The 17,429-nt window shown below is 33.6% G+C and overlaps 2 protein-coding genes across 3 annotated transcripts in view; one reads left to right on the top strand and one right to left on the bottom strand.

Moving 5' to 3' along the window:
- The window catches only part of LOC127249109 (uncharacterized), a 96,574-nt gene that overhangs the window by 8,829 nt on the left and 70,316 nt on the right, over nucleotides 1-17,429 (top strand). The window lies entirely within an intron of this gene.
- On the bottom strand, nucleotides 14,301-16,134 carry LOC127249110 (chaperone protein dnaJ 20, chloroplastic-like). Of its 2 annotated transcripts, none has more exons than XM_051271745.1 (2): nucleotides 15,551-16,134; nucleotides 14,301-14,962 (listed from the first exon to the last, which is right to left on the bottom strand). In XM_051271745.1, exons 1-2 carry the CDS (start codon nucleotides 15,983-15,985, stop codon nucleotides 14,813-14,815), a joined length of 585 nt encoding a protein of 194 aa, XP_051127702.1. In that variant the 5' UTR covers nucleotides 15,986-16,134; the 3' UTR covers nucleotides 14,301-14,812. The 2 variants fall into 2 exon arrangements, with proteins under 2 accessions (XP_051127702.1, XP_051127701.1); XM_051271744.1 differs by having other exon boundaries at nucleotides 14,306-14,968; nucleotides 15,551-16,131.

Genomic DNA, 17,429 nt, shown 5'->3' with positions numbered 1-17,429 from the left:
CAATGAGTTGGTCGGGCATCGATGCAACCATATCTGATGTTGGGAGAGGAAGTAGCCTTCCCGTCGATTCTTCTGGTCGGTGTGCCTACAGTAAAAGGTTTGAAGTTATTGTTTAAAATTGATATCTGTTTGTCTGAGGAATGTCAGAAATCATTTTACCTCTGATTGTCTGGGAGTTGGTTGTTTGGTGGTCGGGACCACAAGTAGTTGTTCTGTGGTCCGGACCACGGATGGTTGTTCTCTGGTCGGGGCGGCAGTTGATCGGGATGAGGATAGATTAATGGGAAATTGTGTCTCGGGTGATTGATGGTCGGTCGGTTGAAAGATGGTCGGACCAGTGGTCGGTGGCAATGAAGGACCTTCTGAAACAGAGAGATTGAAGTTAAAGGGGACCGTACGAAAATGATATAGTGAAAAGAACAAAACTTACCAAATTGTTGCATTAAATACTTTGGCATTCCGCTGGTGTCTATTGGCAGAGATGCCAAGTATTCTTCGATAGCCTATCTATCAATGGCAAGAGTGGTCTTTGTCTTTTGCCTTTTCGCTCCCGACCCGCCTGCAACAGGCCCCTGCCTTTTTCTACCTTTGGCTGCTAGTCAAGGAGAGCCAAGGATCAGGGCTGGGGGTTGAGCAAGTTTCCCGACCAGTTGGTCAGTTGAAGTGGCAAGCAAAGACCAGGTGGCCGACCACCAGGCGGGGAAAGTTTCAGTTGTCGAGGATTTCGGGCAAAAAGGTAGGTATGAATTGGAGGTAATATAGCTGGTGAGTTGGGAAATATAGGTCGGGAATTACTAGTCCCTCGAGGCTTTGAAATATTAGGTGGGGACTGGCTAATGGTCCTGGTATACCCTGACAGCAACCAAATTGCTTCGACAAAAATTGGGGTTGATAATTGTAAGTATAAAACGACCTACGGTTTTTCTTATCTGACCTCCTACTGGAAAAAAGAGATCGGGGTTTCATCGCGACGTCCCAGAAAAAAGTGTAGGTCGGATGAGGGATAGGATCAGGGCGAGTTAAAGGATGAGTTGGGTCAGAATAAAGGAAGAAAAGATCAGTCGAATACTGTATTAAGGTTGTGTATACAAAAAAGCGGGAATTGTTTCGATCTTCAGTCAAAATTTGGGTTATTACAGAATCGGATTATTTTAGACAAGAAGAATTCGGGGTTAATCTGGCTAAGGCATAACCAATAGATCTATAAGGATTGGGAGAAATAGGGAGGTGACCAAAAAATGCAGAAGACAAGTACAGACGGAGCCACAATTCTAGGAACCAGAATGGTCCCGAGGCTGCAGTGTCCGTCTTTTTAGTATCCGTAAGACGGGAACTTACTCGAGTTAAACCTTTAAAGAGGTTAGCTAAGAATAAGGTGCCTAATGAGGAAAATTGGCCGCAGGCCAACTGGATAGCTAGGTCAACTTGAGTAGAAAGAACAAGTTTGGAAGGGGAGAGAATGATGTACCTGTGACGAAAGAAGAAAGAAATTTAAACTCGAATATCCAAACTTTGGAGACACAAAAGAAATTAAAAAGGGAGAAGATATACCTGCAGAGCCAAAAGAGGAGGAAAGCAGTGTGTTCCAACTCGGAAACAAGGGTACCCTCCTTACCCTGATATTTGTTGACGAAGTGTGTCTATCCTCTTTCTCTTTCGGGAAGCTTAGCTAGGGCCCAACCTTGATGGTTGGGAGAAGGTTCTTGATTTCCGAGAGAGACCAGAACGGGGTCCTCGCCTGTGATCGGCAGATGCGCAATAACTGCTACGTCCATTAAGGTCGGTCCCATAGGACCTGAGGGGAGGAAAAAGACACCCATTTGAGAATGCCAAAAGGCTGCCATGGCCATTAAGACTTTATTGTGTAGATAAGGGGGTTGCGTTGAAAGAAGGATAGCTTTATCAATCCCTTGGGTTTTCCATTGGTTTTCGAAACGGGGAAGGAGCCTTGCGTACCATTTGCGATAAGCATCTTTTGGATCAGTCAAGTGAGTCTTGATACTGTTCAGGAGGCGCTCTGGTTTGAATGCATCGTTGTTGACGATAATGGGAGAAACTTGCGCAATAACAGATCTTATGCGCTCAGCATCTGCAGTGGTGGTGCAGTAAGGGCGTACGGTAGGAGTAAGAACTTTGGAAGCCACAAAGGGTACTGAGGGTTCGGTTCCGTCGAAAGGAAGTGCGGGAACATACTGGTTAGCCATTTACGCGAGGATGAAAGAGATAGAAATGAAGTAAATATCAAAGGAGGAAGTTAGATGGAAACACAGAAGGGGATTTTCAGAATTGTGAATGCGTGAGTTTGAGAAGATGAAGGTAGGGTTTAACATAAACCCTTTGATTTGACGCGGCACAGTGTGATGATCACACTCTGTAACCCTAAAACGTCACGTCTTCCGTAGTTCGAGGAGTGACGTTTCGGCGGGAGGAGGCAAGCTGTTGAGCACAAAAAATGGTGGATAGGATTTTTGAGAATGGGCCTACCAAAATTAGGTTAAGATTTATTCGAAAAGTCTAGTGGGCTCTTTGAAAGTCCAAGTATAGCTGCAATAACTGGGTCGGATGAGCTTAAGGTCGGACGTTAAGGTCAGACCTGGTCGGGTTAATCCCAAAGGTCGGACGTTAAGGTCAGACTTGGTCGGGTTAATCCCAAAGGTCGGACGGGTGATGAGACTGGACCTGGTCGGGACAATTCCAATGGTTGAATATAATAAGGTCGGGTAGTGAAGCCGGACTTGGACGGGATCTAATAAGGCCAAACATCGAAGTCGGACCTAATCGGCATAAATCTCAAAGGTCGGGCGTGCGAAGATTGGGCATTGAAGTCGGATCAAGTCTAAAGGTCAGGTGTAATAAGGTCGGACACAAAATGAGACAGTACAAGGTCGGATGATAAATGGCCAATTTGCAGGTCGGGTGAGGGGGCAGTTCCTGGTAGTGGAATGTAGTTTCAACTGGCGAGCGATTTTCAAAGGTCGGACGTGGGAGGACGGTTGACACACGTGTCAATAGGAGAATTTCTGAAGTGGTTAACAGTGGTTATGGTAACCGACTAGGTAGCGTTTCAAACCGCATCTTCAAGGGGTTATTTAAGGATGCTATACCGTACAGAGAAGGGATCTTCAATCGACATCAAATTCAAGAGAATTGCTTTTGGGGATCACCACTTTATTTTCCAGTCTTTATTGTTATTTTTCCTATTTTATTTTATGTATTCTATAGTGTTTAGAGATCTCTAATCTCAGGCACTCATCTATCAAATTCGAAGATATTTCTCTATTTTCGAATTTTACTTTTTATTGTTAAAAAAATACATCAACAATTAGAATATTTTTTTATATTATAATTTTACTTTTATAAATTTAAAATAATTAATTTTTATATAAAAATTAATTTAATTGTAAAATATATAAATTTATTAAAATCAACATAAAATAGAAACTATAAATATTAATAATTTATTTATATATTAAAATTATATTATATAAATTTTATACAAAAAATAAATTAAATTTATTGAAAATTATAAATATAATAAATTAATCGATAACTAACATAATAAATATATACACAAAATATTTATTATTTTATATTTTACATTATTTTCAACAGAAAAGCTATTTATATATTTTTAATAAAAATATATTATTTTTTAAATCTAACTGTAATAAAAATAAATACTTTTATAAAACTTTTACAATTTTCAATAACTAATAACAAAAAATTTTAAATATTTTAAACTCAAAGGAACATAATTGAATATATTAAAAACAAAAATAAAATAGAAATGTCTTCAATTGTCATTTTACGTATAAACAACTAATATCAAACGGTTGTTTTACCAAATATTTAAATACAAATAGCTAATCGAATCAGCTAGTCAAACCAGCTAATTGAATCAGCTAACAAATATCAGCTAATTGAATAATGGCATGTTTGTGCGTAGTTTTGATTGGAAAAGTGATATTAAAAAAAGACTTTTTCCATTATCTACTTTGAAGTTTGGTTTGTCTGTGGAGTTCATTTATTATACAAATACCAAATTTTATTGTGTTGTTGTATCATTTATTTTTGCGTGTCAATACAAGCCATTAACATTAAAAGAAGACTTTCTCCATTATCTACTTTGATGTTCACTGTCAGCGTGTCTCTTATCATTTAGCTGTCACATTCAATATTATATCTAGATTGTCCATATTTATTGCAAATGCAAAGAGTAATGTTTCATCATTATTAAATGGATAAAAAAAAAAATCTTATAATTAATTAAAAAAATCAATTTGATAGATGAAGAAGTCCATATTGATTGCAAGTGCAAAAAGTTATGTCCATCATTATTAAATAGATAAAAAAATAAAAATTAATCTCAGAATTTAATAGAAATCAGTTTGATAGATGAAAGAACTCCCCTCATATTTATTGCAAGTGCAAAAAGTAATGATTTCATCATTATTAAATAGACTAAAAAATTAATCGCAAAATTTATTAATAAATCAGTTTGATAGATAAAGAATAATTTTTTAATTGGTGTTTGATACTTTGATTATTTAATTTATTATTAACAAATCTAAAATAAAATAATTAAATAATAACTTTTTAAACTTAATTTCTTTGAAAACAATCCAACACAAGATAACATCAACGTATTTTAACAATTGCTGCATATTTGAATTTTTAATGGAGTATGTATTAAAGTGATTTATTTAATTCATCAATTAATAGCTCAATAAAGCAGGTAGAAAGGTAGGTTGAGTGAGTGATTTTATATATAGGTTATATAGGGCTGCATGTGTATGTATATATATATATATATGAGTTTGTTGAGTGTAATGCTAATGTAATTTATCCACCAACCTTATAAACATAGCACTCCATCCTTGCTTATTCTAAAGTGCAAAAGGTTTACTTTCTTCTCCATGGACGATCAAGACGATAAGTCTGATTACTCCGACGAAGCAGGTTACTTCCTAGAACAAGATCAACGACATGCGAGGGAGCGACGCCGTCGGCAGAAACAATTACTGTAATTGAAGGGAGAACAATTCTACCGGTGGTTAACAATCTTAACCGCTTCTTCTAATATCGAAGTGAATCCAGCTCCAACACGAAGAAACTACATGTATAGGGATAGAGAAAGAAGACATAAAGAGTTGTGGATAGACTACTTATCTAAAACCCCTTGCTTTCCTGAGTCTTTCTTCAAAAGACGATTTCGAATGCGAAGGGTTGTTTTTCACATAATTTTTACGGAGGTATGTAATAATAATTCTTACTTCAGTCAGCGATCAGATTGTACGCATTTTTTTGGGTCTTTCACCTCTGCAGAAAATTATGTTAGCTTTGCATATCCTCGCGTATTATTTTTGTTTTGACAGTGTTGATGAAGTGATAAAGTTAGGAGAATCGACAGCCCGAGAGGCAACCCTGAATTTCTGTAAAGCGATTATCTCAATATTTAAGGACCAGTATTTGCGTGATCCGACCAACGATGACATCACACGATTATTAGCAGAGAACAAAGAACGTGGTTTTCTTGGGATGATAGGTTCTCTAGATTGCATGCATTGGCAGTGAGATGCGTGTCCCATTGCTTGGAGAGGGTAATACAACGGACATTACGGGTAACCGACACTAATATTAGAGGCAGTTGCTTCCCAAAATTTGTGGATATGGCATGCATTTTTGGGAATGCCCGGAACTAATAACGATGTTACAATTTAAGATCACTCTCCATTGTTTGACAACTATATGGATGGGACAGCGCCGCTGATTGAGTACGAGGTGAATGGGAGGCACTATAACCTACCTTATTATTTGACGGACGATATATATCCTAGACATGCAATATTCATCCAAGCAGTAAAAAATCCTGTTAAGAAGCCTATCGTAAAGATATTGAAAAAGCTTTTGGTGTACTTTAACAAAAATGGCATATATTGGCGATGTCAGCTATGATACAAGCAACAATCGATCTTCTGAATGTCATGACCACGCGTATTGTATTGCATAAGGTCCATGGCCTAGGCTGGCGACCTCCATTGCACGCCGGAGGAGCGCCCACCTAAGGTCGGCCCAAAGTGGTCGAGCCTACGTCATAATTTGTGCATAATATGATTGTTGAAGATGAATGTGGTCAAAACTTACCCGATTGGACCAACAGCTGAAGAAATCAAAATGTGTCTGTCCTTGAGCAAGCGGTTGAAGATGTCCGTCTCTTATATTAGAATGGGCATAATTTGTGATACGGATGTAAACACAAAACTACGATAAGATCTTATTAATCACCAGTGGATGGTATCGAGTGGTGAAAATATTTGAATTTCAACCGATTATTATATCTCTCTTGTGTTTAATTTCAAGTATTATATTTACGTGTATTTCATATCTACTGTTGTATTTAATTTCAAGTACGATATTTGCATGTATTACATATCTAATGTTTATTTAATTTCAAGTAATATATTTACTTGTTTTACTTATCTAATGTTGTGTTTAATTTACGAGTGACGTGTTTAATTTCCAAGTGATGTGTTTAAATATTATTTTACTGCACATTATCAAGCTTTAATTTATATTCTCTTTGTCATTGACTGAAAAAAAAAATGTATTTTTTTATTAATTTTAAAAAGTGAATTTTTTTGGATAACAATAAGTACAAATTTGAATAATACATCAAGTAAATGAATTTAATATATAAATAAATATATGTAAATATTTGTTTTTAATTCTTATATATTTTAAATAAAGCATCATATTCGAACGTTCATAAGTTATCGAGTTTGTCTTAAAATTTCAAGGTACATCTTTAGAATCCTGCAATAGTCATGTCACACTCTAAATAAATAAACAAAACACATATGGACTTTGCGCCTCTGCTGCTTCTACTTCTTCGATCCCATTGGAAATACTACAGGAGCAATGCATAACTTGAAATTGATACAAAATAATACCTAATCAACTCCGAGATAAAATACATCCTGATACAAAACAATATCTAATCAAATCCAAGATAAAATACAGCCTGATCAAGCAGCAAATCTATTCATCGAGACAACAACACTGCTGTCAACAAAAAGATCAGGTAGGCTAATATATTCGATGCCATTACACAAACTCCATACTGCACAAAATGCATTTCAATAAAAGCAAATATCAAACCTTACGGACAACATCAATATAATATAAACTATAAACCGAAATTCTTATGACAATTAGTCATCTTCATTTGGGTGGCGAACTTTCAGAACCACTAGGTTCATTAAAAAGTCGTTTCCTACTATCGGTATGTATTTCCAAAACTTGCTTCGTCAAGTGATTGGAGAGTTGCTTTCAATCCTAGGAATTTAACAACTTTAGGAAACAAAAATTTAGAGTTTCGTAGCTGTAAAATGTAAACGAACTTACTGTGATAAGCATGTGTGTAGTGGTCCACTTGTTCCTTACGCATTGTGTACAGGCTCTTTTCATTCTCAGAGTGTAGATTATCATTGTCCATGCTCATTCAACTTTGCTCGCGCAACCGTTAACCTTTCACCAATATTCTCAATCTCTTTCCCTATGCTTGCATATTCTTTGTTAATTTGTATTGAATGCTGTTAAAATTGTGGAACATAATAGTAGAGAGTTGTCAGCATTACAATTAGTACTAAAAAAATATATCAAATACAATACATATTTGAAGTTACCTTTATTCTTGCTCTTTCGGACACAATCTCGTATTCCTCATTCCTTTGCAAGTCTCTTTTACGATTGCCCTCTTCAATTTTCGACCATCTTTCATTGCTTACAGAATCAATTTTCATCAAACTAGTAGTAATGGTGCGAGTCATCAAGGCTTGAGACTCTTCGTGCCTTTGTATCCGTCGTTGTCGCTGGTTATTTGGCTTGTTACCTGCTTTAGTCTTTTTTTTTTTTTTTTTTTTTTTTAACTCCAATAGGACGTTCCAAATCAATTGCAACATGGCCTCATAGCTTTGAGGGGGACGGGCCTTTTCCTGATGAATTAGTATTTATATGTACCGCCTCTAGACTATCATCAGTAGGGGTGACTGGAGAGTGGCCTAAATGGGTCTCTGAACTTCATTTTCCTCCCGAACAACTTTAGCGAAGGAACTTGACCGCCCATTTTTTTTTGGTTTTCTTTCCTTTAAATTCCATCCACTTCGGCTGATCTTTTAATATATGCCAACATGCCACGAACTTGAAGTTAGATCGATTCCTATCATAGAATGTTTTGTGGCAATATTGTTCCTATAAAATGACTAAAGTTAGTGGATTGTTAATAAATTACTTATTGGAAAAATACAATAAAGAAAATTTAAAATATACTCACAAAGTCTGCTGGGCTCCATCCGCTACGATAATGCGGTTGCGCTTGAACTCGTATGGCTGACCATTTGTTGCACTGTGATTAAATTTCAGTAAATCGATTCTCGCAGCCTTCTGGTGTTCTGTTATTTTCTGATCTACTTAATCCATGGTTCTCTTCCATTAGCCCAAGAAACGTTTCGCACACACGCTCCCATAATCTTTGCTCTTTTTTGTCCAACACCAACTCATGCATCCGTTTTCATGTTACACCATGCAGTAGTCAATTCCAAATCCTCATCGTCACTCCAATTCTTAGATGCACGTTGGTTTTTTTTCCAACAAGCCTTACTGCAGGGTTATGTTGAGAATGAGCATGACACTAACTAGGAGGACGTTAGCATCGAAATGTGATGTATTGGCTTGTGAGGTCTGGGTCTCATAATATGGAACTTGAGGTGAGCCTTCAGGTGGGATAAAGTTCCATATATTTGAGTAAAACATGAGATTATTTCGATGGGGGTAGTATTGCATAGGAGAGAACGCACCACTTAAACTTGTATTAAATTGGCTCGGGAATGTATTTTGAGATGTAGTCAAATTCAGGGTACTTTCAATACACGGAGTTGAGGTAGTTCACATTACCTAGGAATTGTCCTTTGTCTGAGACAAATCCTTTATATCGAAAACAACATCCACCCTTTCTCCATCAAGTCAATCTGTCATGACAGTATTTTCTAGAAATCGCAATGGAAAGAAATAAAACTTATATAAAACAACATCTAATAACATCAAATAAGTGAAATTGACTAACGAATCTATAAACTAGGAAAAGTAACCAATAAGTAACTCAGGCAAATGCACAATACCAAAACGAGAAAATGAATTATCAATACCAGTGGACACATCACAAGTGAATATTTTCTCACATTGACATAAAAGTTTTATGACATTAGAAGTTGTTCTAGCAGCAATTCTTATGTCTGTTTTTTTGGAAACCAACACAATACCATTACTTCATTATAGTAATTCTACAACGACAACGTTTAGAACACTAACTTTAACTTGTTATTGCAATGAAACACTTAAGTGACAACTAAGACATGAAGTCTCGTATGTACTTTTTGAACATACACCAAAATTTAATAATTGTGGTTCCGTAGATATAGACTTATTAACACAACTCATATCCCATCTTTAATTTTGCCAAAATAAAAATGAGGCATACGGTGCGCGTGTGTATACAACATGTAAACAACTATATATGTACACATACATACAAAGTGTACATACAAACTTCAAATTGCTTTAATAGAAAATAGAAAAGCCTAATTTGCTTACCTACGCACAGGAACACACCCAAGCGCGAAAGACACGGATTTGGAAATTATTTTTATCTGAAATCATAGAAAATTTCCCCAAATTATTTTTTTCAATTCAAAATACGTATGGATATATATGATATTGCAAGATGCTAAAAGTTAAGAAAAGTGTAATTTGACCACTAAAGGGTTTGAAGTCCAAATGACGGCAGACCTACGACCTAGTCCCCTTGAAGATTGTGGTGATTGATGACAATCAACTTATCCAAGAATAGGTGCATTGTCTCAAAAGGTTGTTTTTCTAGAGAGATGATTGATCATTTATGTATATTGGGGCTAGACGAATGTGGAAGGTTTTCCACCTCAACAAAATAGCCAAGAAGACGAAGAACTTTTTCTGCCAATCCAAAGGACAATCATTCCCTTTGAAGCTCAAGATCCATTGAAGGACATTAATATGGAAGATGATATAAACCTGCGGATGACAAGAATCAATGCTTTATCGAGTCAGAAACAAAAACACCAGCTCGTTGAATTGATTAAAATATTTTAAGATTGTTTTTTATGAAATTATCTCGAGATGCATGGGCCGGCTCGAAGCTTAGTAGAACATCATTTTCTGACCAAGCCTTCTTTCCGCCCCCTTAATCAACCTTTAAGGTGTTTTAATCCCAAATTTATCCCCAAAATTAAGAAGGAAATTGAGAAGTAGTCGAAGGCCAATTTTATCTGTACATACCGATATCTAGAATGGATCTCAAATACTGTACGAGTACGGAAGAAGAATGAAACAACCTATGTTAGCAGTAGAAGGTTGCTTAAAATCAAGGCTGCTTGAGTGGCCTAATTGGAGAACCTACTAGATGAAGAGTCTGTTCTGAACTCTAACCCTTACTGCATGACCAACTTGTATGAATATCCTTGGCTACCATTAGGAAGAAAAGTGAATGGAGGAGGTGAAATGGGAGAAGAAAATAAGAATTCTCCAATGAAATGATTAAGTTTATGCAGTGAGAAATGATTGAACTATATACCTCCAAAAATACAATATAAAATCGTGGTTATTCATATATTATTTTACACTATATTTTTTTGTGAGGACACTTTTAATACCCCGGAGTTGGGCCGGTGCTAGACCAACTTTCGTAGATGAGCTGGTGTCAGGTCATCCGAGGTTGAATATAGGTTAAATGGATTGAATAGACTACTCATGTCAACAATGTGCACATTTCTTTTAGGGAGCCTTACTGAAAGAACTCATTTGAGGATGGTTGACCTCTTCAGAAGTCTCCCAAGGTGTGCACGTTTTGGATGTTTTTAAAATCAACAATTATGGAGGTTTTAAGATGATTAATAAAATTAGTCAAGCTTTGGGGGTTACTTCATTTAATAAAATGTATTAATGAAGTATAATTAGAGAACAAAAGTGAGGGTGAGGGTACCGATAGAAATTTATTAATGAAGTGTAATTAGAAAATAAAAATTAAAGGAGATAGATTCAGACGGACAATAAGGTACACACCGAAACAACTCCCTTCATAGTAAACTTTGACAGCTTTGCTCATGTTCTTCCGGTATTGCTAGTTTCATAATATATTTTTGTATTGTTTGTTTGTTGCTGGTTCTTGTTTTGGTCTTTATTTATCAATTGCTTAATTAATTAGACACAATATAAACTTCCAAGACTTTTTTGAATTCTTTGGGAAATTTATATAATTAGCCCTTAGATTGGCCCAATTTGTAGGCCATCTAAGAAAAGTTGATATTTAGGGATAACAATAATTAATTTTATAACTTAAGGTAACAATAAAAAAGAAAGTTCATATAAATAAGTACAATAACAGAATTTGTGAGTAACGATAAAAAAAAAAAATTTCATATAAATAAGTGTAATAATAGAATTTGTGAATGTAAAAAGTAAATTGACATAAATAAAGTGAAAATAAAATAGATTGGAGGATTCTAAAATAACTTTTCCTAAATTTAATGATATTTGGTTTAAGACTAGTCACATTAAAATCATGTTCCGAAGTATGATCAAAAGATACAAATGATTGAGCAAATAGGGTCGGTTAGGTCGTGTCTTCACAATTTTATTTTCACTATATATTTATAATAATACAAATAATAATACTAATATATATTTATTTTTTTCAATAATATATTACATATAAATTTAGATTCTATTCGAAATATAATATAAATACGTATGTATATTATTGTAAATTGCACAAATTTTAATTCAAAACTAACATAGCAAAATATTACCAAACAAACCCCTAAGACCATCCGCATTGGGCACTCGCCCTCTTAGGAGATGCGCCACATTATTATTTTTTAAAAATAAAAATAAAAATTAAGATATAGTTTGTCTCCCAACATCTGATGTTATCAAATTGTCATGTGTCCCAATTTAATTGTGACACATGAAACTTATGTTTTGTTTTTTTAATTTATATTGAATTTATTATTATATTTAAATTTTGTAATATTTTTATAATTTATAATATTTTGTATTCTACGAAATGATATCAATATTGAATATATTTTATCAATTTAAATTTTAGAATATATAAATACAAATATTATATAAAAATAAATTTAAAATAAATTAAAACTAAATTTAATTAAATAATAAGTAATATTCCCTCCCTTCGTCCCAATACAATACTCCTGTTTACCATTTTTGTTTGTTCCAAAATAATAGTGTGATTTTCATAAATAATCATATCACTGTAAAACTAGCCTTACTTTTTTCATTATTATTACATAATTACCACTACTTTTTACACTAATACACTCACAAGGGCAAAAAAGTTTTTATCCTTACTTTTTATCCACTACCAATATAATATCAATATTTCTTAAATCCCGTGACAAACACAAGCCAGACTATAGTTTTGGGACGGAGGAAGTATAACTTTTTTCCCATAATTTTATAATAAATCAAAATATTGACAAATAATATAATAATTAAATAATTAATTAATACTAAAAATTATAATTATAATTAAAAATAATATGTATATATAATATGAAAATAAAAATTTATTAAAAAATTAGGATAAATATCTTTGTTGCGAATATAAAATAGAAGAGAATATTTCTGCTGACGAAAGTGATATGGATAATAAAAAGTAGTGGAGATACCAAAAACGGATCTCTTCATTGCGGATAGTAGTAATTTCTACATTCGTACAATTTTAAAAAAATAATAAAAATAAATATGAGCATGCACGGCAAGCATGAACTTTTATTTATTTATTTATTTTTTCAAGCATGAACTTTGGGGAGGAATGGACGCACATTTAATTAAGTGGTAATACGTGTCATCAATAATTTTATTTTATTAAAAAAACCATTTTTATAATTTAATAATTATGCTATTAATAAAATACTTTAGTACCTTATGTAAAATTCAAAATACTACTGTTATCCAATTAATATAAAAAAATAATTAAGTGTGTCCTATTAAAATTAAAATCACTATTACCCAATTACTTAAAAATCCAATCTATTTAGAATAATTAATTTGCATTTAAAAAATATAAGTGTACTTAAATAATACTTATATAATAAAATTTTATATAATACAAATAAATAAAAAAAATATATTTATTTATTTATCATTATCATAAATTAGTTTTATAAAAAATGAGGAGTTTTAAAGGTAGATAAAAATATTTGTTAATTGAGAAGAGATAGAGAAATAAAAAGGTTTTTGAATGAGTTCTACGTGTAAGATATTACAAGTTTAATTAAATTGATTTATATTTGTTAAGTATGTTTAAAGTTGATAAACTTACCAAAAAAAAATAAATAAAAAGGGATCATCTTTTATGAGATATACCAAAAAGAAAATTAGATCATTTGTGGCGAGACGATGAGAGTATTTTAGATTCACTCTTTTGTTCGGCTTCTTCTTCTGAAACAATACATAAGTAATTTGTTCTTTTAACTTTTTGAAATTTTTTCTTTTTTATAGTTATATATATATATATATCGCTAATTATTGAAAATTGTTAACGTTTTATTGAAAGTTATGATGCTTGGATTAAATCATTTTTATTTTTGTTAGATATTTTGTCAAAGATAATAATATATATATTTTAAAAAATGTTGGTAAAAGTTTTTTTTTTTTTTTTTTTTTTCAATCTCTACATCTCCAATATATATATAACAAAAAAATCAAACTATTATACAATTACAAAACACAAAAGTAAAAGAACAAATATGCATCTTTAGAAAATGTGAATTACATAAATGCATTATTGTATAGAAGCAAGGAAAACATTGTATAATATGATGAAGATATAGAGCTGAGGTGCAGTTAGAGAGAGGGTAATATATATATATATATATATATTATACTCCCTTCGTCCCAAATACCGTGTCTGCTACACTGTAGACATGGTATTTTAGGAGGGGTGTAATTAGTAAATAATTAAAAATGTATTAGTGAAAATAATTATCCTATAATATAAATAATTATAAATTAATATTAAGATAACTAATTAGTTTAATTAAAATTAAAAAAAAAAAAAATTTAAAAATTTAAAATGAAATTAAAGTGTGTAGTTATTTTCCAAAAAAAGAAAGTGCCATGGTATATGGGACGGACAGAAACGGCAACGTGAACATAATATTAGGAACGGCGGGAGTACATTAATATATAATGCAGCTGCAGCAGGGGAAGAGCAATTTGCAATAGAATGAATGAATGAATGTGTTTGTTCTTGAATTGCAAAGTCATACAATACTAAATAAGACAACACGCCCGTAAATGATGGTTTGGTGGTGTAGGGAGAAGTCATGGTTCAAATCCCGACACGTCCAGGTCCACCTTGCGCAAATGATAACTATGAAGGAATGAAGCAATCAATGAATGTATGTGGTAAGAATTTGTGGGAAGAAGTAAACCAATCATCTATCATGTTACATTATTTTTCTCTAATTTTGGCTAAAGAGACAAAATATTACAAGTGTAATGCTGCTACATTTTCAGAAAATGCATGAATGACCTAAAAGGGGCTATATATATATATATATATATATATATCAACAATTAATTTATATGTATAAAAATATGGATTGCAATTAAAAATAACAAAGAGAAGAAAAGTCTCTTATTAACTATATATACTCACTCACACACAGCAAGAGAGCATCGAAGCGAATCGATCTCACAACCGTTTGTTCCTTTCTCGTCGCATTCTTGCCCCCCACGTCGATAATGGATTATCGTCGACGCTCTCCTTTTGCATGCTCCTTCTCTTCAGCCCCGACACCTGGTTTTGCCAGCGGCTCTTCCATTCACTCTTGTCTGCAATTTGCTGCTCCTAACGCAACAAATCAATTCATAACACGCGATCAATTATCCGCCAAAGAAAAACGCAAGAGGAAGTTTAGAAAATAAGCAGAGAAACAACGGATCAAGTGCGCAGACTTGTTGTTTGCTATGGAAAATCTGGGTAATCTAGAACATTATTAGCTCATGCAACTAAGTTTACTAAATCCTTAAATTCTTACTTATCATAACTCAAGCTATTGTGATTCAAAACAAATCTATATAACAGGTGATTCAAAGACATGAGTGAACCAAATAAAGCAACACAACAGCCAAAAGTGTGCAGAAATATTATCAGCAGTTCCAATTTATTGTTACACAGATAACAGTTGCTATGAAATCACAAAAAGAGAACAGTTAATTCAAACAGTGCAAATATAAATGGACTAGTAATCTTCAGTCAAAGGAAGAAAGAAACAAAGAAAGAAACGCAGATACAGAGCCCCAAAAGAAACAGATGGCACCAACGCACTGTCAGCTCCAGACAACAAGGCGATAAAATCCAGAATGGCAAAGCTAATTATTTATTAGTGTTTTTTCTAAAAAAAAATAAATGAAGGGTATTTGATCGAACCTCGTCGAATTTGCCCCTTCTTCGGGCGGTGAACGCGAGGTGAACTCCCTTGGCCATGTCGCGGTCGTACAATTCCCTCCTATTCGGATCCGACAGCGTCTCGTAGGCCTCCTGGACCCGAATAAACCTCCTGGTATGCTCCTCCACCCGATCCGGCAGAGACACGTCCGGGTGGTACTTCCTGGCAAGCTGCTTATACGCTTGTTTGATCTCCAAGAGCGTACCGGTTTCCGGTACGCCGAGAAGCTCGTAGAAGGTCCTCACCGCCGGCTCCTCGATGGTCTCGTTGAGCGACGCCCGCACGGAACCACGGGGACCGATCTGGAACGAGACGAATTGCGGCGGCCGCAGTACGGAGGAAGCGAGGAAGGGAGATTGAAGAGATTCGCCGGTCCGAGGAAGAGGGTGCGCTACGGCGGCGTAGCAGCTGCACATTTCGTGGATTAAAAGTGGAAGCTTAATTGATCTGCTGCTTCTAATGTGCTGTGGAGGATGTGATCGATCCTCCCCTTTCCTTTTCCTCCTTCACCTTTTTTCTTCTGTTGGTGCCGCTCTCCTCTCTCTCTCTCTCTCTCTCTCTCTCTGCCTTTATATATATAATGTATGTATGCATACAGTACGCGGGTTAGCCTTACAATTACATTACTTGCATACGTGTATGTACGATAGTATTCTAACTTTGCATACAATTTATATGCTATACAGAGCTGCTAAAAAATTGATCTTATACGACTGGACACAAAATAATTGGGTTTGGGTCAAAGATTTTAATCCGATTATGTATACCGATTGACACGAATTCGACACAATAATAAACGAGTCGAGTTAGAGTTAAGGCTATCAACTCGAACCCGACACGAAAACCCGATTATAATTTATTAATATTGATTAATATATTTATTATATATGTAAAATAATCATATTTTAATAATTTTCTCATAAATTAATTTAAACTAAATTCAATTTTAAACAATTCAACACAAACTAATAAAAATTAACACAACAGACAACACAACAAAAAATTATTTAATTTGAACTAAAAAATTCGACTTACTTATGTATACGGGTCAACCCGAACCCGTCACAATAATAAACGGGTCAACACGAACCTAACACGATAGTAAACGGGTCGGATTAGAGTTGAGTAATTTAACCTGTTTAAAGTATTCAACCCGACACAAATCCGGCACGAATCGACCCATTGTCAGCTCTAATCCTATACATTAACTCTGGAAAGATGACGGCTACGGTGGTACTGTATGCACCATCAAATTTATTTAATTATGGGTGTATTTCTTTTGGTTCAGTTTGAAAAAATTTGGTTTGAGTTTGATATTAAAATAATGTTTGATGGGATATTCCGTGAAAGAAAAATGTGTATATTTTTTCGAGAAACGCAGAGTTCAAATAGTAAAATTTAAGAAAAATTATCTAAAGAAAGATACATCTAAGGTCAATATTAAGTGAAGTTAATTTCATTATTTTATTATATATTCCTGAAAAGATAAAATACTCTAGGCACTAAGACAATAAAGATGCTATTGCAGAATAGCACAATAACATCTCACAGACATAACACAATAGTATTTTCTATTAATGTGTTCTATATACTTGTTATTTAATATTATTGTTTTTAACTAAATTGTACTTAGTTTTTTTCTTTTTTTTTTGTAAATACAAAGAGAATTAATTCAAAGTTCTAATAAATTATAATCAATTAATTAAATTATTTGTAACATAATAAATATATTATTACTAGTTTTTTTAAAAAAAACACAATGATTATATTTATATAAAAAAGCACATTATTAATTGTAAAATAGCACAATAATAATATTTAAAAAATACAAATATTACTTCAAGAGAACACGGTAAAATT

This window comes from Andrographis paniculata, unplaced genomic scaffold (genome assembly GCF_009805555.1).
Source record: "Andrographis paniculata isolate CXL003 unplaced genomic scaffold, ASM980555v1 Contig35END, whole genome shotgun sequence".
Lineage (NCBI taxonomy): Eukaryota > Viridiplantae > Streptophyta > Magnoliopsida > Lamiales > Acanthaceae > Andrographis > Andrographis paniculata.
Note: the sequence above shows the minus strand (reverse complement) of the source record. Positions and strands in the feature narration are given on the sequence as shown.

What these genes read in the sequence shown, in the direction of transcription:
- LOC127249110 (XM_051271744.1), bottom strand. Translation starts at nt 15,985, where the DNA reads ATGTGCAGCTGCTACGCCGCCGTAGCGCACCCTCTTCCTCGGACCGGC. An exon ending in GAAGGGGCAAATTCGACGAG is followed by an intron (nt 14,969 to 15,550) that starts GTTCGATCAAAT and finishes TTGTTGCGTTAG; the next exon opens with GAGCAGCAAATTGCAGACAA.